Genomic DNA, 26,878 nt, shown 5'->3' on the forward strand with positions numbered 1-26,878 from the left:
TTATTCAGTTTGGAAAACTGACTGCTCAGTGGTGACCCGATTACAATATACAAACCTAGGAATGGACAATACAGAGATTTCGTTCTGGTGATCTTTTGATAACAAGGTCTGTAACCGTGACCAGTGCATATCCTCTTTGATTACCATATATTGGCAGTAGATTTCTGGAGATAAAGGGATTTACTCTGCTTGCCCGATGTGTTCACTTCTAGCTAGGAGCCTGAACCATACATCAGATAAAATAATATTCTATCATCCATTTAAAAAGATTATGGAGTCCAGTAGGAGGGGAATGCAGCTTGAAAAGTGTCAATCTAATGGTCCCAAGCGTTCCTTCCTGACAGTCTGCTGAATGCCAACGGAAGAGACCACTGCATTTAAATGCACGGATCTCCTCCGGAGCTCCATACGGTCTCGTAGTTTCCCGGGAGCACATGATGTTTACACAGGACCATCTGCCACTGGGAAACGATGATAGTTTGTGCTGCACAAAACATACAATTACCTGATGAATGAGCATTTAGCTCGTACATTGGGTAATTGGCAGTGTATTTACACCGCCAGATCATCGCTAACCAGCTTTACTAGCAACGCTGGTTAGAGATGATCTATTCAATTGTCTGCCCGTGTAAAGGGCCCTTAAATTTGGCTAGATACACACAATGCCAGCAGCCATACAAGTGAAGGACGTGGTAGAGTAACTGTGAGCGACGTGATTACTTGTATCTGTACTGACAGACTAGTCAGATTAACAAGCTGTCTTCTCCTCTAGCTGCTCCATAATATACAGGAGAATCATCTTCTATTGTTTCTAATATAACAAAGTCTAGCACGATAAATGGTTTAGGAATTTGGTCTCCTTTTACTTCATGATGATCCCCCAAGAATGGAGAGGCGCTCTTTAAAAAACTCTTGCTCAGTCTGGGATTATGACTGAATTGGGAGGTTTGAATCCAAAGGCTGACAGCCTTCCCTATGTGAGGGTGCATGTAGGAGCCGTCAGTCATTGAGTGATACTACCCTCTAGACTGATAAGCCTAGAATGAGAATCATAAATCAAAAGATTACTGAATCTTTTCCCATAAAACTATGCATCAATCTCCTCTTGGCAAGAAGGCACAATTAGCTTCATCACTTAAACGGCCATTTGAAACAAGCCCAGACAAAAGCCCACATAAGCCGGCATTTTCTGGCAGCATTTTCTCTGATTCTGCCCAGCTGTCTGAAGAAAACTATACCAATTGCCTTTAAGATGTAAAAGTAGGTACATGTTTATTGAAACGTAATATGAAATAAAGGTGACAAAGGAGAAAAGTCGCACCAACAAAGTGATTAAAATGAATTTGAAACATACAAAATGAATGTTTTCACTCTAACATGCAACTGAAGCTGTGAAATTCTGAACATACCATGTACTAGAGGTTGGAAGCAGATTTGATGTGTATGGCACAGCCGCAATAGTGAAATTTTGTAGCCCACTTCCTCCCATGATATATGCAAAACCGCCATGAGGCACTCTGGAACTAAACAAAAAAAATGACAAACAAACCATGACTTATTACATATGTAGATGTCTGATACAGTGTAATAATGGCAGCACATGAACATGCTGACATAAATGCATATTATTGCTGCAACCCATGTGTAACATGAAACTACAGAAAAGAATTATAGAAAACATAGTAAACAAGGAGAAAATAAATTGAAACCCAGTCAACTAAGAAATGAGGCAAGTGACAAATCAAACGCTGAAGTTTTCCGATTGCAAATGTTCACTTGAAACGATCTTCACGTTACGTAAATTGCAGCTATTACTTCAACTAGCAAATGACCTGTGTTATCGGTGATGATAAAAGTCAGCATGGGCAACATACAGGGGCAGACTAGGAACTTAAAGTGGCCCCATGCTGTAGGAAAGTCAAAATTGACAGAAGGTAGGGCAACAGAAGTAGGCAGGGAAACCTGTGTGCCTCAACTCTTATTCCAGACTCTGGGACCTTGATTTCCATATAAAATGCAAAATTGACTTTCATCTGAAAACAGGACTTTGGACCACTGAGCAATCGTCCAGTCCTTTTTCTCCTTAGCCCAGGTAAGGAGCTGTTGTTTCTGGGTCATGAGTAGCTTAAAACAAGGAATGCAACAGTTGTAGCCCATGTCCTGGATACGTCTGTGTGGGGTGGCTCTTGAAGCACTGTCTCAAGTCGCAGTTCACACATTGTGAATCTCCAAATTCTTGAATGGCCTTTTTAGGACAATCCTTTCAAGGCTGCAGGTATCCCTATTGCTTGTACACTTTTCTACCGCACCTTTTCCTTCCAATAAACTTAAATTAATATGCTTGGATATAGCACTCAGTAAACAGCCATCTTCTTTAGCAATAACCTATTGTGTCTTACCCTCCTTGTGGAGAGTGTTAATGACTATCTTACGGACAACTGTCAAGTCAGCAGTCTTCCCCATGATTGTGTAGCCTGCTGAACCAGACGGAGGGACCATTTGAAGACTTAGGAAACCTTTGTAGATGTCTTGTGTTGATTAGCTGATTACAGTGTGACACCATGAGTCTATAATAATTAACCTTTTCACAATATTCAAATTTTCTGGAGATAATGACTTTTAGATTTTCATTAGCTGTAAGCAATAATCAAGATTAAAAGAAACACTTGAGATAGATCACTCTGTGTGTAATGAATCTATATTATATATGCATGTGACTTTTTGATTTACTGAAATAAATTAACTTTTTGATGAAATTCTAATTTATTGAGATGCACCTGTAGACGTGGATGGGGTTTTAAAAATGCCACCCACATGAAGCTGAAATTTTCTGCATAGAAAATAAGCATGTTGTGGGTGATTCTGATCCACAATAAGCTCATTCTATTGACTTTTTACTGCAGATTTAACTTCTCCAAAAGAAGGAGAAAGCCAACAACTAAGTTGACACCAACAATATAATCTTCTGTAATGATCTCTATGATATAACAGAAGATCACTTTGAGAATGATTTTCTCCTTTAAAGGGGTTGTCAAGTACGTAGCTATTGATGGACATTCCTCAAGATAGGAAATCAATATGAGACTGATGAGGGTCTGCCAAACTGCACCCCTATTGATCAGCTGTTTCGGGCAAGAAACTATATAGTGGTTGGAGCTGGAAGCAGAAGGCTCTGTCCAATGTGCGGCAGTCATGTTGGAGTACTGCAGCTCAGCACCCATTCAAGTGAAATAGCTGAGCTATTGTACGCTGGCACCAGAAACTACACAGTTGATGGAGGCTCAAATCCACTGTATCGTTTTTGGCACCGTTGGGTGCTGAAAAAGCTGATCAGTGGGGGCGCTGGGTGTTGGACTCCCACTGAACTGATATTAATGACCTATCCTGAGGACAGGCCATCAATATCTAAGTCGCAGAATAAATTTTGTATATCATCTTTTAAAAACCATTAAAGAGCTTGTCCGGTCTTCCTGAGGATAGGTCATCAATATTAGATCAGCCGGGGTCGGACACCCGGTACTCCCACTGATCAGCTGTATGAGGAGACAGCGCACATATGCCGGCTCCCTTCTCTTTTCCCGTCTGCTGCTGCTGTCCCATAGACATACAGCGGAGAGCAGGAAGAGAGAAGGGAGACGTCACACGCGCACTGAGCTCACCGTCTCCTCAAACAACTGATCTGCACGGGTGCTGGGTGTCGGACACATATTATCCTATCCTAAAGGAAAGGTCATCAATAGAAAAAGCCCAGACAACCCCTTTAAGATTATAGTATCAATAAAATACCATACATTAAAACGAGTTACAATATTAAACCAAAATTTGTGTCATTTTAAGAAATAATCAGACCTAGACACTTCCTTTTATCATTTTTCTTTGAAGGGAAAACACAATGAAAGGCTGCACTATCTGAACACAAATCATGATCTTTCTAACCACTTATTTTATTCCCAAAAGGCTTAAGTGAGATCTTAGGAGTGAGCGCTAAATACATGATATGATTTACACTTTCCAATGCTCTTGCCGCTTTTTCACATCTACAGCTACAACTATTATCTACATTTACAATAAAATGGCATACGGGTGCACAGCATCTGAAGGAAGGTTAATGCAAACCTGCACATTTCATTGGTCCACTAGAGCATTACTCAACACACATTCTCTGTATATAGGGATTTTACTACAGCATTTGGCCATTCATATAGGTCATCGTTCAAAAGGTTTTAAAGTGACTTTTTTCAGCCGTTGGCAGACCTCTTTGTATGAGATCCATGTGAAGTCTTTAGCCTTACATTTATTTTTATGCATACTAACAGTACTGCTTCATAGACAATGCAGCTATCAGAATTCAAGCAATTCCATTATTACTGCAAGGCAGATATAGAGCAGGAGACAAAGGCTTCTCAGTTATTCTTACAGATATTCCAGAATCTTAAAAGCTGCAATCATACATGCATTTGTTTTACCAGATCCATTGAATTAATTTTATGGTGTGCAGCCAGGGGAAAGAACGTATGATTTTTCTTCACTGAAGTGGTACTAAAGCTATGCTTAGACAGAGATGAGATCGTAATGAGGAAACACGCAGAAATAGACTGAACCACAGGAAGGAGGCAGATTTATGTGTTAATAGAAATATAAAAAGGCAAAAAAAAAATAACGACCAGGCAGCTGAAACCACAGTATCATTATACTCAGGGGTCAGATATACAATGATTGGCAGGACTAGACAGACAAAGACTAGATTAGGTAGATAATCATAAAACTAAACCTTTGTTTTCTGAATGTGATAGTAAATCCAGCCAGTACACGAGTATTATAATTTCTTGTAAATAATAAATTGGTTAATACAACCACAACTGAAAGTGTCAGAGCAAGAAGATCAATGACTCTAGACAAGAAGCGTGGATTTATGGCTTCCAGACATTTCATTTATAAAGTGCACATTCAACATATAGATTATATAAAATCGTAACAGGAAGAGTCTTACATACCTGCCTGTTACAAACTGCAAAAGCAACACTCTTTCTTCTTGCGTTAGTTCTTGTACAATCTCCCAGAACCACTAGAAACAAACATAACAGAAGTACATATAACTAAATACAGTATACACATATCGAACGCTATAACTCGCTACACACACAAACATACACACACTTGTCACACAAATGTTTCAAATGATCAAAGATGACCTGATTAAATACAAAAATGCAGTTTTTAAATGAACATTTCATTTATTAAAAGGGTTGTCCAGGTTATTTTTTATTGATTACCTATCCTCAGGATAGGCCATTAATATTAGATCGGCGAGGGTCCGACTCCTGACACCCCCCGCCGATCATCTGGTTGAAGAGAAGGTACACACTGCCTTCTCTTCACTGTTCACCTGCTCGCTGTCGCAACAGCAGCGGTGAGAAGATGTAATTACAGTACATCTCAACCGTCCCATTCACTTCAATAAGATGGTTAGTTCCTATTCAAGTGTATAGGAATGAGCCATCCTATTGAAGAGAATGGGATGGCTTTGATGTAATAACACCTGCTCAAAGCTGTGGTTGCGACCACGAGCAGCCATGGACTTCCTACTGTGTTTCAAATTTTGTCCTGCTGAAGAACACTTTAGCTTAAAAGGGTATCCCCATCTCAGACAATTGGGGCATATCACTAGATATCTTATCAGACAATATTGGCAAATCTTAGCAATATGCCCCCATTGTCTGAGATGGGAATACCCCTTTAAGATCACAAACTGATGGCAGGACATTCTCTTAAGAATTTTCTGGTAGAGAGCAGAATTCATGGTTCCAATTACAGAAATTCATCCGGGTCCTGAAGCAGCAAAACAGCCCCAGACCATCACACTACCACCACCATGTTTAACTGTCGGTAAGATATTCTTTTTCAGAAATGCGGTTTTAGTTTTACGCCAGGTGTAACAGGAGACACACCTTCCAAAAAGTTCCACTTTTGTCTCGTCAGTCGGTAGATTATTTTTTTATTTTTTTTGGCAAATGTAAGACATGCCTTTGTGTTCTTTTTGGTCATCAGTGGTTTTCACCTTGGAACTCTCCCATGGATACCAGTCTCTTTCTGACTAACTGAGGCAAGTGAGGACTGCGCTGTTCTACATGTTGTTCTGAGTTCTTTTGTGACCTCCTGGATGAGTTGTCCATGTGTTCTTTGAGTCATTTTGGTAGGCCAGCGACTCCTGGAAAAGGTACACCACTGTTCCATGTTTTCTCCATTTATGGTTCGCTGGAGTACTGAAGCTGGCTTTGTAACCTTTTCTAGACTGATGGATGTCAAATGACTATCATTTGTTATAGAATTTCTTCAAACGGGGGCATGATATTTAAATCACTTCTATTTAAGTGATTTATTGATTCTGAGCGTGGCTAGTGATATTGAACTCTGCTTTCCAAAAACTGTGGTTAAATCAGTTTTTCACATAGGGTCGGGTTGTTTGAGAGAGTTTTTTTTTTCTCTTGAAATCATCATTTAAAAACTACTTTTTGTTGGGGGGTGGCCTGGTCAGGCATGTGAGCGGATGCAGAGCTGAAAGACTCCTATCCTGCTTCCCTATTATCCTACAGCTTCCTAAGTCTGCAGCGTAACTATTCAGCTATACGGAACCCAGGCTGCTTTCTCCAGTGCCGAAATGACACACACAGGCAAGGAGGAGAAGGAGCAAAGTGAGGTCGGGACTCCAGCAACTCAGAGTCAAGATGGCGCCGCGGTGGAGGTCGCGGCCCACCTGGGTAGAAATGCATGTTTTTCATCTGAGGCACCAGCTACACTGATGGAGTTGCCCACTATCAAGGATATCTTTAACGCTGTGAAACATTGCAGTGGCTCACTACTTATTCTTAATACCAACATGGGCAGCTTAGAGGAAAATGTCTCCCTCATCAGGCAAGCCCTCAGGCAAGTGAATGAGAGGATCAAAGAGGTAGAAGACAGAGTGGGCACTATTGAAGATCAGCTACCCCCAGTGAAGAGAGACCTTGGCATTATTATTCATAATGTGTCTGTATTGATGTCCAAAACCGACGACCTAGAGAATAGGTCACACAGAAATAATCTCAGGGTGATTGGGGTCCATGAAAAGACTGAGGGAACTGACCCAGTGGTGTTTTTTGAAGATTGTCTGACCCTTAAATTTGGCAAGGACTCTCTATCAGGCGTGTTTGCCATTGAAAGAGAACATAGGGTGCCATTCCGTGCTCTGCCACCTGTGCCCCCCCTCATCCAATTTTGATATCCGGCCAAGCTGCGAGTGGTGGCGCATGGAGAAGTCTGCATATTCGAGACACCAATGGATGCGGCGCAGTGGGTGGAAACCAATGAGCGCTCTCTTAAAGCTTCAGCGAACACTGGATAAATATGTCTCCTATAAGTTCCCGGAACTCGGGTGGATCCTGCCCGGGTCGAGGGTCGAGCCTGATATGTGCAATATATTGATTTAGTTTTTTCCTTGTTTTTTTCCTTTTTTCTCTGGTCTTATCACTGTGGTTTATCTTTGCAATACTATATTTGTAAAAAATTGTACCAATGCCCATTACTGGTTCGCAAGAGATAGGATAATTTTGCTAGAATATATATGTTTGCCTTAGTCTATTCTGGTCGTATTATGGGGGAAGATTTGCCTAACTATTGCACACTGCAGACTAATATATAGGAGGCAGGTTAGAGGAGAAAATTTGCTTACTGTTTATTCAAAATATGTTTTTAATAGTTTTTTACTATGCCAGTTTTTTACTATGCCACTCGTCTCATATAGATCCTATGGGTAGATATGTGTGCCTGCATTGTGCCCGTTATCACTCCTACTTTTTCCTGGTGGCGGTATATATCCCTCCCCCCTATATTAGCGAAGTGCCGAAGGAGATAATGGCATATGTTGAGGAGCTTCCTCCATGTCCCATTTTAATAGTAGGTGATTTTAATATTTGTCCATCTGCAAAGTTGGACAGGATAGGAGGGTCGGGTGCGGATAGAGACACTAATTTTGCCAATGTACTACTAGAGATGGATCTACATGATATCTGGTGAGTGAGGAATCCGAATATACACCAGCTCTCCAGTTTTTCTAGCTCTCACCATTCACTCTCTAGGATTGACCTGGCTATAGGATCCCCAGATATGCTGTCTTTGGTGGTGGATGCTGCCTATCTGCCGAGAAGTCTATCTGACCATTCCCCTAAACAGGTAGCGCTCTAGTTGGGTGTAAGGAGACCTTTTGGAGTCGGTACGTGGAGGCTTAACCCTTTTTGGCTGCAGCTGGTGGATGGGGGAAGGGTGTCACAGAGGGGATCCGGGTATTCTTTACTAACAATACAGGGACGGCACCTATGGGAGTAGTGTGGGATGCATGCAAGGAATTTATCCATGGATTATACATCCAGCGGATTAGCTGCCATAAAACAAAGGTCCAGGGAAACTCAAAAACGGCTCCAGGACCTAGTCATGGAAACGGAAAAGAGATTTGTTGAACATCCCTCACGTGAGCATGAGGCGTTGCTGGTGACGGTGCAGACAGACTTAAAGGAACATCTACTTCTTACCACTGATAATAGATGCTTTTTCCTTAAGCAAAAATACTTTGAGGCTGGGGAGAGTTGTGGCAGACTGCTGCCAAGGGTCGTTAGGGCACAGGATGGTCCAATAAATTTTGTCCATCCAGGGTCCTGATGGATCTTTGGTCGCGACAGATACGGACATTCTGGCGGTATTCCATACGTACTACAAAAATTTTAGGAGCAGCAGGCTCCTAAATTATTGCAGACTACCTTGCCGGGATCACTACCCCGCGGCTTTCAGTGGAATGTGCGGTCTACTTAGATCGACCTTTTTCATTGGCCGAACTAGAGGTGGAGCTTAAATCATTCCCGAATGAAAAAGCCCCCGGGCTGAATGGTTTACCAGCGGAGTTGTTTAAAGGATAACTGTCGCATTTATTTATTTTTTTGACTATTTGATTTTGGTGATTAATATCACCTTGTTGGCCCGGTTTTAATTTTTGATTGTTTAATAAATAACCCCTAAAAGCCACATTTTTTTGTCCCCAGTATTGGCTATTGTTACCAGAGATTAAAATCAGGTTGCTAGGCATCCACGTCTACCGGTTTGCTCAGAGGAAGACTGGGGACGCACAAGCAAGCTGTCCTCCTGCCTGCGTGCGCCATCACATTACTGGCCAGTTGTAAGGGAATGGATAAAAAGCCAGGTCCTCCCTGGCAGCTGATAACAGTGCCTGGGCTGTGTACACCTTTCCACATCCCTGTGCTTGGCAGACGCTCCCTCAGCAGTGCTGGAGAATGGGGGCTGGAGCAGGAGCCGCTCAGCAACATGTGGTAAGAGGAGAGCTTGGAGGACTACAGGCTTCAGCCAGACCCAGGAACTTCACTGTAAGACCCCCCTATACAGTGCTGGTCTTTACTAACTTCACTGCAGGCGTCCTATGGATTAACCCCTGCATGACTGCATGGCTTCACCAACTTCTCTGCATCCTACAAGTAAACCCTGCATGGGTTCAGTAAGTACAGCCCCCATAACCTTGTATTAACCCTTAAATGGCTTCACTAAGTGCAGCCCCCCCATAACCTTGTATTAACCCCTGCATGGGTTCACTAAGTGCAGCCCCCCCCATTACCCCAGATTAACCCTTTAGTACCACACATGGCTCTGCTCTTCCTATAGTATTAAACCCTGCAGCACAGTCAGTAAGTTCCATATATACTGTACCATCTGTATACACAGCTCAATGCAAATATTTGGGATGGCTCTGGTTACTGGCACTTTTGGGGGGCTATTATTACTGGCACATTTAAGGGGGGGCTCTTGTTACTGGCACAAAAAAAATAATTTCAAAAGTGGGAAAAAATCTGTTTTACTTTTTAGTTGCCAAATTTTGACCCCTATAACTTTTTTTAGGTGGCATGTCGCTGCTGTGTCACGTGAAGCTTCGGGACACATCACTGCTGAGGCCAGTCATTGGTTTCAGTTATGCACGTTGCCCTGTCCATCCGGAACTTTACAGACGGGGACTGAAAGATTGCAGAAGAGAACTGGAACGTAGGGCTTTAATAATGGTGAGCAGAAAAACTCCATGGAGATGTTGGCACAGGCCAGATGTGAGCCCTGTACCACAGTGGTCCAAGGCAACAGTGATATTGAGCCACAATGCTGTAATATCTGAGCCAAAATTATACGGTGGCAAGAAAACAATAACTGGTCAGAAAGGAACACAGAGAGAAATGATACTGACATAGGATGCTGCCAACCAGCAGGAATTAATTTAGGACACACTGGCCGTGAATAAGGTTCCGGGACTGAACCGAAACATTGGCTGTGTTTTACTTGTACTAACCGGATGGAAATAAACTGTAACTTACCTAAGTAACTCTTTGGCAAAATTTATAATGGTGAAATGTACCTACCGCTGAGCACCAACACTGAATGTCAGAGTGCCCACCATTTTCTAAACAAATCTGATATTGATGGCCTATCCTGAAGCTAAGCCATCAATATTCAAAACCTGGAATATCTCTTTAAACAAATACATACCTGTTAACTGAAACATTTACCTTAATTACTTGATCTTCTTTATCATATCCACTGGTATATTCTGTATTCTTCATCCAATCATTCACATCTATTTCTGGCATGCCGGACAGAAGAAGTTCCTTAAGATTACAAAATCATCAACTGTTATTTACCAATTAACTTGGAAATAAATCTTTACAGGGTGATAAATGTCCAAACAATGAACACACTATGGGACTTCTTCGCTAAGGAACTGTGACAGACAAGTGACAGGAATGGCAGCCTGAAAGCTGTTGTTTCCGCATGCCACATGGATGACTCTACGTCCTACCGACACCATTCACTCTGCAAATAATTAAAAACAGAACATGTGCACAAACTGTACAGCAACCCATTTCATTGCTTGCGCTAGAAAGTGATTGATAGGTAGAAAAATTCTTTGTATTTATTGTGTTGGTGGAGAATTGGGACACGATTAGAAAAGAATTAACACGTATCCAGCTTAGTAACCACATCTTGGCTGACAGTGGAACATCACTAGTGACCCAAAAAAAGAGCTTACTGGTGCACAACTCGATATAGCAAGCCTATTTAATAATTCAAACAAATGTGTTAGTCCTCAAATAAGTACATGGCACAGCTCTAGAGCTTTCCTCCTTCATTTTCAATGCCTCTGTAGTGTAATTTAAAATTGCAATAACAGCACTGACATGCATGTTACCGAAATATCAAAGACTATGAGAAAAAATTAATGTGAAGTAGATTTCAAAAGCTCAGAGCCAGCACATATATAGTGAGATGTTAAATTGCACAGTGCAACTCTAGTCTTTCCATTGCAAACTGATTTCCATGTAAAATGTGTGCTATAATCCAGATAATAAATGTAAACAATTAATAAGTGTCTTATTTGTCCCCCTGCGAGGGCCACAATGTGCTCCAGAATTGTATTAGGAAATTAAGAGGACTGACTGTGCATATTTATCTTTTGCTAGTTAATAATGTGTATCTTTGCGATGCGCTATGTGCAGCAATGCTAGCTTCCTATCTTGCAATTACAGAAAAGCTTATTTGCACTGGGGCCCTTCACAGCACATTGGATTTATTTACTCTGTAGATTACATTTAGAAGACAATTCGGAATATGCACAGAAAGATAATAGATAATACATTGTTGGTACTATTGTACATATGACTGCTGGATGCCAGAGGAAAAATATCAGGAATGCCGTACTGTGCTAACCACCATAAAGCCTGCAAAGGAAAATACAGGTTATGTAACAAAACAGGAGGCTTGGGCAATTTATGGGCTGATTATAGCAATCTAGAAAAAAAAATAACCTACATTTATTCTTTCAAAGCACTGTTGTTTATTTCATAACATACTAGATGACGGCGGCATCACACCGTTTAATAGATAAAAATGCACTGTGATGAAAGATTCTATGTAAAGAGGGAACACAAATCAATGAACGTGGATAAAAGAAGGCATACATGTTTTACATGTCAGTGCATTGCACGCATCAAAAGCCTGCCTTGCTCAAAAAGATACTGGTAACTGGTCTTAAATACCTACGTTAGAGATGGGTTAATATCAAATATTCCTGGTCAGCGTTCTTTAGTGGTTCATGCTTAAAGCATACGTGAGTTTTCACAGGAAAGTTTGCTGTGGCGGTGCTTCTTTGCAAAATCATAACTATGAAGGAACAGTTATGGCTGAAAGAGACTTTAGGGAAGCCCAAATTCCTTGTTTCAGCTACACAGCTAGATGCATTTCTCTCAAAAGCATCCTAAGGCGAATTGCATGTTTATTTTTTTGTTACAGTGTTCACCACATAGGGCATATTTTAACAGTTCAGACTTTTTGAGACCTAAAATGTTTGTTTTTATGTTGTTTATATATAAAAATTGGGAAAGGGGGAAGCTGCCACTGCCACCAATAAATATACTGAGGAGGAGGGACTGTTGGCCACTGCGTCACCAATGAGAATAATACTGGGGGGTCAAGGCCACTGCGCCACCAATGAAAATAACTAGCCCCTAAATACAAATCTAGGTGGTGGGTGTCTGCTTCAATGACAGGGAATAGCGATGTAGCCAAACCCTCCCTCAGGTGCCGTGATCAGCATTGATCGCGGCACCTGAAGGGTTAATTGACAGGGTTCGGCAGGATCCATACCACTGAGGCCGGGTGCCGATCAGCTGATTGAAGAGGCTGTGGTGCTCTAGCAAGCAACATATTCCATTTGCTGTTTTCCAGGCACAAGACCATATATTTACTTGTGGCTGGGCCTAGTGCTGCAGCTCAGTGTCGTATGCTGCTGTGAGGTGCATTACCAGGCATACCTACAACCAAATGTACAGTGATGTGTATGTGTAAATAATGAAGAGTACATTGCTAGAGAACTAAAGTGTCTCAATTCAGCTGATGAGAGGATATTGGAGTGTGACCTCCAACAATCAGCCACATTGGAATGGATAGACCAGCAAAGTGTTTGTAGCTGAAGAATCCCTCATTAACCCCTTCAGTACAGATCCACTTTTCACCTTAAATCCCGGGCCAATATTAGCAAATCTTTTTGGTGATAACTTTAAATCGCTTTCACTTATCCAGGCAATTCTTAGACTGTTGTCTCTTGACAAATTGTACTTCATGATACTCATAAATTTGAGTCAAAATATTTCATTTTTATTTATAAAAAAATACCAAAGTTACCAAAAATTGGGAAAAATTTGCAATTTTCAAAACTTTAGTGTACATATGATTTTTGGTTGCTCTACATTACACTTTCTGTGAGGCAACGTAACAAAAAATAGCTGTTTTGGCACAGTTTTTATTTTTTGTTATTTACAATGTTTATCTGACAGGTTAGATCATGTGCTATTTTTATAGACCAGGTTGTTACAGATGCACACCTTCTCATTCAAAGAGTTTTCTTTATCACACTGAAGGCATCAAAACTGTGAATTAACACAAAAAAAGCAAAAAAAAGTGTAAAACAACTGAAAATATATGTCATATACTAGGTTCTTCAAAGTAGCCACCTTTTGCTTTGATTACTGCTTTGCACACTCTTGGCATTCTCTTGATGAGCTTCAAGAGGTAGTCACCTGAAATGGTTTTCACTTCACAGGTGTGCCCTGTCAGGTTTAATAAGTGGGATTTCTTGCCTTATAAATGGGGTTGGGACCATCAGTTGCGTTGTGGAGAAGTCAGGTGGATACACAGCTGATAGTCCTACTGAATAGACTGTTAGAATGTGTATTATGGCAAGAAAAAAGCAGCCAAGTAAAGAAAAACAACGAGTGGCCATCATTACTTTAAGAAATGAAGGTCAGTCAGTCCGAAAAATTGGGAAAACTTTGAAAGTGTCCCCAAGTGCAGTCACAAAAAACATCAAGCGCTACAAAGAAACTGGCTCACATGCGGACCGCCCCAGGAAAGGAAGACCAAGAGTCACCTCTGCTGCGGAGGATAAGTTCATCCGAGTCACCAGCCTCAGAAATTGCAGGTTAACAGCAGCTCAGATTAGAGATCAGGTCAATGCCACACAGAGTTCTAGCAGCAGACACATCTCTAGAACAACTATTAAGAGGAGACTGTGTGAATCAGGCCTTCATGGTAGAATATCTGCTAGGAAACCACTGCTAAGGACAGGCAACAAGCAGAAGAGACTTGTTTGGGCTAAAGAACACAAGGAATGGACATTAGACCAGTGTAAATCTGTGCTTTGGTTTGATGAGTCCAAATTTGAGATCTTTGGTTCCAACCACTGTGTCTTTGTGCGACGCAGAAAAGGTATGGACTCTACATGCCTGGTTCCCACCGTGAAACATGGAGGAGGAGGTGTGATGGTGCTTTGCTGGTGATACTGTTGGGGATTTATTCAAAATTGAAGGCATACTGAACCAGCATGGCTACCACAGCATCTTGCAGCGGCATGCTATTCCATCCGGTTTGCGTTTAGTTGGACCATCATTTATTTTTCAACAGGACAATGACCCCAAACACACCTCCAGGCTGTGTAAGGGCTATTTGACCATGAAGGAGAGTGATGGGGTGCTGCGCCAGATGACCTGGCCTCCACAGTCACTGGACCTGAACCCAATCGAGATGGTTTGGGGTGAGCTGGACCGCAGAGTGAAGGCAAAAGGGCCAACAAGTGCTAAGCATCTCTGGGAACTCCTTCAAGACTGTTTCAGGTGACTACCTCTTGAAGCTCATCAAGAGAATGCAAAGCAGTAATCAAAGCAAAAGGTGGCTACTTTGAAGAACCTAGAATATGACATATTTTCAGTTGTTTCACACTTTGTTATGTATATAATTCCACATGTGTTAATTCATAGTTTTGATGCCTTCAGTGTGAATCTACAATTTTCATAGTCATGAAAATAAAGAAAACTATTTGAATGAGAAGGTGTGTCTATATATATTATTTATATATATATATATATATATATATATATATATATATATATATATATATATATATATAGAGTTTTTTTTTGACACTTCGAGGGGTTAGGTCATGTAATATTTTTATACAGCAGGTTCTTACAGACGCGGCGATACCTAATATGTATACTTTGTTTTATTTATTTATCCCCTTAGATTCCCTGGCCAATGGTGACTGCTTTATCCAAGTAGTCAGAGTGATTTCCTCTGACACCCCATTAACCCCCTCCCTAATGTGACTGCATTGTACCACTAGATTTTCATGGCAGCTGGGGACCTAATGAAGGCCGCCAACTTTGTATGGCCAGTTTAATGGAAGCACAAACTTAGCCTAGACAGCCTAAAGATACACGAAAATGTATCATCCAGCATCAGACACTGTGATAAACCTGGGGCATCTTTAGACTGTGTAAGCTATATGTGGCCATACACTGTCAATAGCTGTTGGCGCAACAATTTCGACTCTCTCCAGTCTTCCACGTACACATTTGGTTCAGCCAAACATGTATGTGATGCCTAAGGCTAGTTACTAGATCTAAAATATTCTGGCAGGCTGTTTCAGCAGAGGAGTTCATCGCATTCAGCGACCCTGGGTGAACGTGGCCTGTTTCCAGCATTAGTGCAGAGATTCAGCTGGACAAATACCGGACACAATGAACTCCAGCAGGCTGTTCCTCTACCGAAACATTTTAGCACTAGTGTGAAACTAGCCTAAGATGAGATAGGAGAAAGCTGGCGCCAGACACTTCTGACAGCGGCCATCATCTGGGAGAACAAAAGGATCAGGTAAAATAAAATTATATTAATCTGATCCTTCTCTACATGACATCATCTGTCAGAGTCAGGAGCTCCCCATAGAAATTAGACTGTCAGTGGGTTTGGCCGACAATACACTAATGGGTATAGGAGCCATAAGTTTTAACTGTCTAAATTTTAGACTATTAGAGCATTAGTAAACCTGCCCCATTATTTTAGGACTTCAGGACAGTGCAAATATCTTAATGCATGAAAAGGAGGAGAAAAAGACCAACATTGTTAGGGACTGTGCAATGTATTTACCACTATTAAATGTAACAATGTAAAAAAAAAAAAAAATACTAAAGTACTAAAAATAAGAACAGAAGGCCATGTCTATGCATAAAAACAAAAGTAAACAGTAAAAAGCTCACCAGCTCAAATTCATCAAAAAGCTGTATTAAAGAAGGTGGTATGAACATGTGGAACCCCTGCAAAAATCCATTGATTTGTGGCTGAATGGCTCTTGTCATGCGAAGTTCAGTAACAAGCTGGACATATTCTGCCTGTGATACAAAAAAATAATCATAAAAAAAAAATGAATCATAAAAAGAAAAAAAGAGCGAGAGCAAGAGAGAGAGAGAGAGAGAGAGCGAGAGAGAGAGAGAGAGAGAGAGACACACATCAATGTGACTGCGGTGTGTTTCATTACTAAAGTGACCCTTCATCTAACATCAAGCTTGGCTTTGTAATTTATTTATTTTTTTGCAGTAAGCAAAAAACTATCAAACTACATTCCGAGACACAACAGCTTCTCCATCTTGCATAATTTCATAATTTTCTTGCTGCCAGTAACAAGGCTTCAAGGCTGCTGCATATTAGGTACTGCATTAATGCGTACAACAAATTATTTTTTAATCATTTTTTTAAACACCATTGCAAATTACTGAACATACACATAAATGCATCCTAAATATTGTTTAATAAGATTAGTTTTGTAAAATTGGCAGATATTAGATAAAAGTACAAATGCAGAGGTACAGTGACATCTAGTGGAAGGCGAGGATCCTGATTAATACAAATACTGTATGAATGGACCTGAGAAGTAAAACAGCAAATGCTTCAAAAAGGTAAAAACAGAATACAATGCTCTGTAGTGTGTATGAGCACATTCACATATTGTATAACTGGCCCACAAAACTGCAATTACAGTACATGTATTATTGTCTAGAACAGGTATTATGGGTTCAGTGACTCAAACATACTGCCATTAAGAGACAAAGAACCGGAGATCTGCATGATAGTATTCTGATTGTCGCTAAAATTATGTTCTATGCTTCTGCACACCTCATATCAGAACGTTAGAATATACACACACGTGGCAAAATTGTTGGTACCCATTTGTTAAAGAACGAAAAACCTATAATGGTCACCAAAACAAGAACAAAAGTAATAATAAAAATTTACTGGAAATTAGCTAATAAAAATCAGATATTGCTTTTGAATTGTGGTTCAACGGAATAATAAAAATAAAAAAAATAAAAACAATAAAACTTGGCTTGGACAAAAATGATGGTACCCCTAAAAAGATTGAAAATAACTTGGCCAAAGGGACATGTTAAACTAAGGTGTGTCCTATAATTAGCATAACAAGTGTCTAAAAATTTGTAATCAGTCTGCCTGCCTCTTTAAAGGGCTCAAAAGCAGTCACTGTACACACTGAACATGGACCAATAAAAAATGAGAGCGATGTTTCAGGAGATTAAAGAAATTTACAGATGAAAAGATTTACATGTTAAAAAGATAAAGGCTATAAGACCATCTCCAAACAAAGTTGATGTTCTTGTTACTATAGTTGCCAATAGTATTCAGAAGTTAACGTTCTACAGGACTGTAGCCAACCTCCCTCGACATGGTCACAAGAGGAAAATTTGCTGATGACTTGAAAAGACGGATAATACAAATGGTAATCAAAGAACCCAGAACAACTTCCAAAGAAATTAGAGGTGAACTCCAAGGTCAAGGCACATCAGTGTCAGATTGCACCATATGTCACTATTTTAGCAAAAGTGGACTTAATAGACGACTACCAAGGAGAAAACCCACCATTGAAAGCAAATCATAAACAAGTGAGACTGGAATTTGCCAAAATGCATATTGACAAGACAAAGTTTCTGGGGTAATGTCCTTTGGACAGACGAGACAAAACTTAAGCTTCTTGGCAGGCCACATCAGCTCTACGTTCACAGATGCAAAGATGAAGCATACAAAGAAAAAAAAACAATGTAGCTAATGTGGAACATGGAGGAGGCTTGGTTATGTTTTGGGGCTGCTTTGCTGCATCTGGCACAGGGTGTTTGGAATCTATGCAGGAAGACTATGAAGGCATTTTGTAGCGTGTCAGAAAACATGGTCTTTGTCGCAGGTCATCGGTCCTCCAACAGGAGAATGGCCCAAAACACACAGCTAAAAACATACAATGGCTAAGAGCAAAGCATTGGACTATTGTGAAGTGGCCCTTTGCAAGCCTTGACCCAAATCCTGTTGAAAATTTGTGGAAGGAGCTGAAACATACAGTCTGGAGAAGGTACCCTTCAAACCGGAGACAGCTAGAGCAGTTTGCTCACGAGGAGTGGACCAAAATACCTGTGGACATCATTTTTGTCCAGGCCAGTTTCATTAGTTTGTTTTATACATTATTAACAAACCGCAGAGTTACTACTTTTTACCCTTTAAATAGACAGACTGACTGAAGTTTGAAGACATCTGTGATCCTAATTACAGGACACATCTTAGTTAAACATATCCTTATGGTAAAATTATTTTCAATCTTTTCTAGGGATACCATCATTTTTGTCCAGGCCAGGTTTTTTTATTTGTTTTTCTAATTATTCTGTTGAACCATAATTCAAAAGCAAATGTCTGATTTTCATTAGTTGATTTTAAGTAAATTTGTATGTATTCCTTTATTTATATGTATTCCTTTTGTCCGTTTTGAGTTATTTCAGTGACCATTGTAGGTTTTTCTTTCTTTAATGGAAGGGTACCAACAACTTTGTCCACATGTGTATATCCGGTGGGAGGTCAATGACGCTACAATCTTTCAGAATTTTTGCAATGGCTGCTCATCAATGTTACACCCTCTTAGAAGACATTATTTAGCAGCTTCCTCTACAAGCTGACTTAGCGAATTGACTGGTCATGTGATCTCCCTTTAACTTCTGTAAAACTCAATGTGATTGGTCAGTCTTCTCTGAAGCTCCTTCTCCAAGACAGAGAAACCCTTCAGATTCATTCAACCCTAAGTAAAATGTCCTTGAAAGCAGATCAACAGAACAGAAAACTAATTTTGTGGCATTCTCATTATATTATAACTGAAAAGAAAACTGACCTGCGGTGCAGATTTAAAATCCACAGCATGTCATTTTATGCTGTGGACTTCCACTGTTATTTTCACCTATTTCAAAGCAGAATGAATATCTAAATTTTGTCAGAGTGGCTCTACCAACCCAGATCTACAGTTTAGGTGCACTCTCCGCAACACACCCACTGTCGATTATAGAGCAGAAATAATAGTATATTATATATATATATATATATATATATATATATATATATATATATATATATATATATATATATATATAATTTTTATTATTATTTTTTTGGAAGGCACTTCGTTATCTGATGTTGCACAGAATTATCAAATGTGAATTAATGCATAAATAATTTATTACCACATTAAAAATCATCGAATAGAATTAAAATGGGTAAAAGATTAAAATTAATACATACAACTATGACATAATAGAGTGAACATTAACCCTTTGTGATTGTGATTTACAGCCTCAGTTATAGAGCAGTAATGTCCTGTTATACTGTGAGGGTACAACTCTTGATCCTATAAATAAGACTCAAATACCCATAATAACAATAAGTTGATAATATTAGTTGTCCTCTATATTAAAGAAATTAAATATGAACCATGAAACACTACTATTGATGTTTATCCTGATCGTGCATAATGACATGACAAAAATCGCAAAAAAGACAAAAATCTAAATGTCCACAATTGTTCAATAAAAAATTAAATAGATAATAGTATCTCATGTAATGCTATTTATGGATATTGAATACATCAGACGCTTCATTTTATATTTGTGCCGCTGGTATATAGTGAACAAATGTCCAATCTATAGCCCCTTGTATCAGATTTATAGTTGCACTGGTAAGTGGATCGATACTATGTTGAAAGTAGTTTGTAACTCTTCTATGATAACAACATAGAATTCCTTTGTGTATATAATTATAGGAACTGTTCGTATTGACTCAGATCACTTTGTCTAGTTATAACAAACTTGCAATCTACATTACCGATCCTTGTAACAGCATGCCGTCTTTATATCCGGATTAAGGCTAGGTTTCAATGGCCGCTGAGCCTGATCGGGTTTGCTTGTACAGCGTCCCACGTGTTCAGGAGCTGTTGCTTGGACTGGCCGCAAGGAATCAGTGTGCCTGTAGCTTACTTTGAATCACTTGGCCGCAGAGGACCAGCATGAACGTAGCTGGTATACAGTTATCCGTTATGTAGAATCAAGTATCCGATCCACTGCTTAAAAGAACACACCAGGCGTGTTTCGGAGCATCGAGCTCCTTCCTCGGTGGACATTTTTCTGCTTCATTTTAAAGGGTGATTTCTTAATGGGGGGGGGTGGTACCTAGTCCCCATACAAACATGGACTGAATTTCTCCGATGAGGTGGTCTCGCCACTTAATATCCCACATAATAGTCAACCCTTATGTTGAACAAAGACATCTAATATCATGTATATAGACACAAAATATGTATAATTCACCTATAACAAAACTAAGGAGGTCTTAAATGTAAATAATATTGAATAGAATAGACATGTATATCAAACAGCAAACCAAAAAAGCATCTGTTATTGGTGCGTTTTTCGAACGATAGTTAGATGGGTTGTTCTGGTCCTGTGTATTTTAAAAAAAAATACATAATAAGGTGTCAATCTATAGAATAATTCAAAACCTACAGTATTATATATATAATATTCAAAGATTTCATAGTTCTCTGGCAGACAACTAATCATACTTCCTTCAATTATCTTAATACCCCTGTATATTTAATATACATATGCTATTGTTTTATTTCCTCCTCTATCTTTTTTTCTTTGTTCTCCTTTTTCTTTTTGACTTTTTTTCACTTGTTTTTCATAGATATGAGGGGATTGAGGGGATGGGGGCCTACCCAGGAGGAGAGATCAAAGTGCTGGTAACACAGCCGGACTTCGATGTCCCGTCCCAGATTGGCACCCATCCCAAATCTCAGAAAACCAAACCGCTCCATCTCTGCATTCAAGCCCGCTGGAATTATGGTATCCAATTCAAAAATTATTTTGGACTCTACTCTGGACATGTTAGCTATGTGGTTGCCACCTCTCCGTTGTCGTCTAATTTTTTCAAAAGCTGCGAAAATAAGCTGAGTGGGATCTTTATTATGGTAGTCACTAAAAATGTTTAGAGACAGAATGTTGTTCCAAACCTTTTTTGATATTTGTAATATGTTCCACTATCCTTTACTTGTGTTCGTTTTGTTCTACCTACCGTATTTTTCGCCGTATAAGACGCACTTTTTCTTCCCCCAAAATGGGGGAGAAATGCCCCTGCGTCTTATACGGCGAATGCAGTCAGTTTTACATCGCTGGCAGCGATGTAAAGCAAGCGAGGACTCGGGGAGGGACTGGGAGGAGGAGCTGGGGCCGGCAATAGCGGCGGGGCGGTGCAGTCACTGTACTAAAGGCCCGCCCCGCCGCTCCGGTGTACTAATAAAATGTCATATTCAATTAATGGTTATTAAATATGCCCCTTTATGCCTAATAGTACCTTAAATCCTAAGCGCATCCGTACAATGCAGGCCGGGCGGGCGGCAGCATAACTCCCTGATGTCACGTGCCTGCGCCGCCTACTTTATGAATGAAGCAGGCGGCACAGGCAAGTGACGTCAGTGAGTGACGCGCCGCGCCGGCTGCCCGGCCTGCCGGCATTGTACTGAAGCGCTTAGGATTTAAGGTACTTTTAGGAATAAAGAGGCATATTTAATAACTATTAATTGAATAAGACATATTATATTAGTATACTGGAGCGGCGGGTGATCTGTGGATGGCACAGTTATGGGCTGGGAGGGTCTGTGGATGACACATGTATAACAGTGCCATCCACAGATCCCCCCCCGTAACAGTGCCATCCACAGATCCCCTCCTGTAACAGTGCCAGCCACAGATCCCCCTGTAACAGTGAAAGCCACAGATCCCCCCATAACAGTGTCTGTCATCCACAGTTCCCCCATAACAGTGTCCGTCATCCACAGTTCCCCCCATAACAGTGTCAGTCATCCACAGATCCCCCCATAACAGTGTCCGTCATCCACAGATCCCCCCATAACAGTGTCCGTCATCCACAGATCCCAGTAATAGTGCCATCCACAGACCACCTAGTTCCAAACCCACCAAACCCACAGCACACCTTTTGGTTAAAAATATTTTTTTTCTTATTTTCCTCCCCAAAAACCTAGGTGCGTCTTATACGGCGAAAAATACGGTATATATTCTTTTGCGACGTGGGCATTGTAAAATATATATTACATCGGTTGAATCACAAGTCAGGTGATCTTTAATATCAAATTGGTAAGTATTATGTGTTGAACATATTTCTATAGGAAATTAGTGATCCTGCAGTTGCTGCATCTTCCGCATCTATAGAAACCATTTAGGGACAACCAATTAGATTTTATCCCGTTAGTTTTTCGCTTTGTAGGTGCAATTTTTAAAACTTGGTTTGGAGCTTTGGTGTATGTTGTTTGGGGAGTTAGTATAGATCCTTTAACTTTGTCACTTAAAAGGTGGTGCCAATGTTTGTTGATTATTTTCTGTATGTTCCTATTTTGTGCATGAAAAGGTAGTCATCTTTAGTCAAAAAAATAAATAAAAACCTCTGTTCATAGCTTTCACTTTTTCAAGAGATGAATCTACCACAACTTGAATATAAGATATAACTATTTTTCACAACTGGTTTATGGTATGTACTACATGTTAATTTATGATTATCAATTTTTATAATTAAATCTAGGAACTCCACTTGTGTTCTACTTATACTGGTTGTGAAACCAAGATTTCTCTTGTTTGTATTAATTTCTTGAAGAAAGGTATGTAAATCATCCTTTGCATCTTGTCAGATGAAATGAAATGTCTATATAAACAACGCCAGAGTACCAGACTCGTCCCCAGCTTAGCTCAAACCACATCCTCCTCCCACTGGGCCATGAAGAGCTTGCGGCCGATCCAAGCAACAGCTCCCGAACACGTGGGACGCTGTACAAGCAAAGCCGATCAGGCTCAGCGGCCATTGAAACCTAGCCTTAATCCGGATATAAAGACGGCATGCTGTTACAAGGATCGGTAATGTAGATTGCAAGTTTGTTATAACTAGACAAAGTGATCTGAGTCAATACGAACAGTTCCTATAATTATATATGTTATCATAGAAGAGTTACAAACTACTTTCAACATAGTATTGATCCACTTACCAGTGCAACTATAAATAGCATTACATGAGATAATACTATCATCTATTTTATTTTTTATTGAACAATTATGGACATTTGATTTTTGTCATTTTTGCAATTTTCGGCATTATACACGATCAGGATAAACATCAATAGTAGTGTTTCATGGTTCATATTTAATTTCCTTAATATAGAGGACAACTAATATTATCAACTTATTGTTATTATGGGTATTTGAGTCTTATTTATAGGATCGAGAGTTGTACCCTCACAGTATAACAGGACATTACTGCTCTATAACTATGAGCCTGTAAATCACTACAACAAAGGGTTAATGTTCAGTCTATTATGTCATAGTTTTATGTATTATTTTAAATCTTTTTTTTTTTATGTGGCAATAAATTATTTATGCATTAATTCACATTTGATTATTCTGTGCAACATCAGATAACTGAGTGCCTTCAAATATATACACACGCACTATTATTTCAAAGCAGAAACTGCAGCAAATTCAAAATAAAATCTTAAAAGTTTGGTTATTTGATGAATACCAAGAAAATGAAGATAAAAATTTTCAAATAAATAAAATAAAAAAATTGTTCCTAAGATTACCTTTTTAATACAACTTATTTTTCCTGTGCTACAATGCAGGGGGAACACTAAATACTGTATATGTAAATGTAACAGATCCCAACAAACAAGGTGCACAAAACCATAGTACAAAGAGATCCACAGATTCAGTGATTACTTGGCATCAGGATCCATCTTAGGTTTTCACTTTTTATTTATTGCTCCAGTGAAAAATATATTCATTTTGATAATACTCTTACTTAAAAATATTAAAGAATATTGCGTTTTCATGGTAACAGACTACAGACAACGCCTGTGTTTCTGATCCTGTAATCATACTTCCAGCTACCTCCTACTTCTGGCTACCAGAGAGCCAAATACATCCGCAGCAGTTTGATATATTCTGTACCCTGCACTGTCCAAGGATTTTTTTATAATATAAAATACCTGTTTTCATTGGCCTCTTAATTGTTAAAGTTATTGATGGCTAATTCTGGTATATCTTTATGATTATACAGTGCTATATGCTAAACTCAGGGGTTTTCTAGGTGCAATATGCAATTATGTTTCAGTTGGTATTCCTGGCTGTTTAGCTTATTATTACCTACACTGAATGTATCTGCTTCTTAGATCTGAGCCGGACTAGGTATGTACTGGTTTGCAGACTAAATATATAGGTATTTATCCTGAAAATAGCAGATCAGATCAATAGTGTAGGAATAACAGTAGCAATAACAACGTGCTAATATTTACAGACCTGATAGACTGTATGTAATGAGATTATATATATATATATATATATATATATATATATATATATATATAAATAACAAAGAAAAATGGCGGCACTGGCTCCCAAATGAGAAAACGGGTGCACGTCCCAAAGGGAATGGACTGACTTCCCTGATGAATATTCTAGGAAAAATGAGCGGCACTCCAGAAATAAAAATGGTGAACTAATATAAATATATATATATATATATATATATATATATATATATATATATATATATATATATATATATATTTTAGAAAACTAAACATTTCAGTTACGATGCAGCTGCACTGCCATGCAGCTATAAGAGCCAATTAATAATTAGTACCGCCCTGTTTAGTCGGACTGTATCGTTAATATTGCGGGTGCGATGCGGTTATTAACAATGCAGACCAACTAAACAGTGCGGTCCTAGTTAGTTACCGTGAGTCCACTGTGGCCCTTCTAGCCATGTAGTACTTGACAGTAGAGAGGCCACATCGCAACAGACACGACCACACTGTGTGGTCGTACCCTGAAGTGAATGGGGTTAAGCTTTATTACCACATACAACCCGTGGACAGGCATGGTTCTGATTTTTAAACAGAACCCCCAAAATCAGTTTCAAAGTAAGCATACCGCAACAGTGATCGTATACCATATTTGCATAAAAATGAAAAGCACCATTTCTTAAGCTTAGCAGATGAGAGTTTTAAAATAAAGGTATGGCTATGTTTCGGGGCACCTATCGAACATGGAGGTATGTTTACTTTGAAACACATTTTGGAAGAAACAAACTCCATTTATAGGGATTCTCAAGAATTAGAAAAACACAGTTCCTTTCTTCCAGAAACAGCACCACATCTGTCCATGGCAGTGTCTGGTATTGCATCTCACTTGAGTTGCAACCGTACACTACCTGTTGATAAGTGTTCTCTTTATGGCAGAAAGCAGACATGTTTTTCTAATTCTGAACAACTCTTTTAAAAAGGCACCTAGACAGGGAGTTTTAGTGTTGTGATTAGATGCAACTAAACGTACTTGTGACAATTTACCAGAGCAAAACCTTATTTGAAATATATTACAGACCAACTCCTAGTATGGAGGTGGGAGATGTAAGAGACATCTTTCACAGTAATGATTTTATTGGGGGGGGATGGGGTTCACGGATTGGATGAGTTTTCTAAGGGTACTATCACACTTGCGGCAGAGGATTCTGCCCGCCGGATCCGGCAATCCGGACGCAAACTGATGGCATTTGTCAGACGGATCCAGATGCGGATCCGTCTGACAAATGCATTGAAATGCCAAAATCGGTCTCTCCGGTGTCATCCGGAAAAACGGATCCTGTATTAAAAAAGAAAATAGCATTTTTAAAGGTCTGCGCATGCGCAGACCTAAAAGCCGGATCAGACACTAATATACTTCAATGTAAATTAATGCCGAATCCGGCATTCTGGCAAGTGTTCAGTATTTTTGGCCAGAGAGAAAACTGAAGCATGCTGCGGTATTTTCTCCGTCCCAAAAAACGTAACAGGGACTGAACTGATGCATCCTGAACGGAATGCTCTCTATTCAGAATGCATTAGGATAAAACTGATCAGTTCTTTTCCGGTATTGAGCTCCTGTGACGGAACTCAATACCGGAAAACAAAGACGCTAGTGAGAAAGTACCCTAACCCAATAATAAACCCATTCTGTTCAAGGAACCAAGTAAACGATAAAGCATACTGTATATCCAAATACTGAAGCAGGGGAGAAGAGGAGCAGAGTGTATAACATATACCTTTGGCTACTTTCACACTGGCGTTTCTGGGTCCGCTTGTAAGATCCGTTTCAGGACTCTCACAAGCGGCCCAAAACGGATCAGTTTAGCCTCAATGTATTCTGAATGGATAAGAATCAGTTTAGAATGCATTAGTTTGCCTCCGTTCACCCTCCATCCCGCTCTGGAGGCGGACACCAAAACGCATCTTGCAGCGTTTTGATGTCCGCCTGACGATGCGGAGCCAAACTGATCCGTCCTGACTTACAATGTAAGTCAATAGGGACGGATCAGTTTTCACTGACACAATATGGTGCAATTGAAAACGGATCCGCCTCCCATTGACTTTCAGTGTAAGTCAAAACGGATGCGTTTGAATTATCCTGGAAAAAAAAATAAAAAATAATATATATATATATATATATATATATATATATATATATATATATATATATATATATATATATATATATATATT

At 39.6% G+C, this 26,878-nt stretch overlaps 1 protein-coding gene across 4 annotated transcripts in view; it reads right to left on the reverse strand.

The window, feature by feature from the left end:
- Nucleotides 1-26,878, reverse strand: part of HACE1 (HECT domain and ankyrin repeat containing E3 ubiquitin protein ligase 1) — a 99,566-nt gene that overhangs the window by 6,032 nt on the left and 66,656 nt on the right. For 3 of the 4 annotated variants that reach the window (XM_044289566.1, XM_044289565.1, XM_044289567.1), the window contains exons 20-23: nt 16,167-16,298; nt 10,587-10,685; nt 4,995-5,065; nt 1,410-1,523 (exon numbers count right to left, since the gene is read on the reverse strand). In XM_044289566.1, the coding sequence (XP_044145501.1) occupies nt 1,410-1,523; nt 4,995-5,065; nt 10,587-10,685; nt 16,167-16,298 (416 nt within the window). The other variant, XR_006388640.1, reaches the window with a different exon arrangement.

The sequence above is a fragment of the Bufo gargarizans genome, chromosome 4 (assembly GCF_014858855.1).
Source record: "Bufo gargarizans isolate SCDJY-AF-19 chromosome 4, ASM1485885v1, whole genome shotgun sequence".
NCBI classification, from domain to species: domain Eukaryota; kingdom Metazoa; phylum Chordata; class Amphibia; order Anura; family Bufonidae; genus Bufo; species Bufo gargarizans.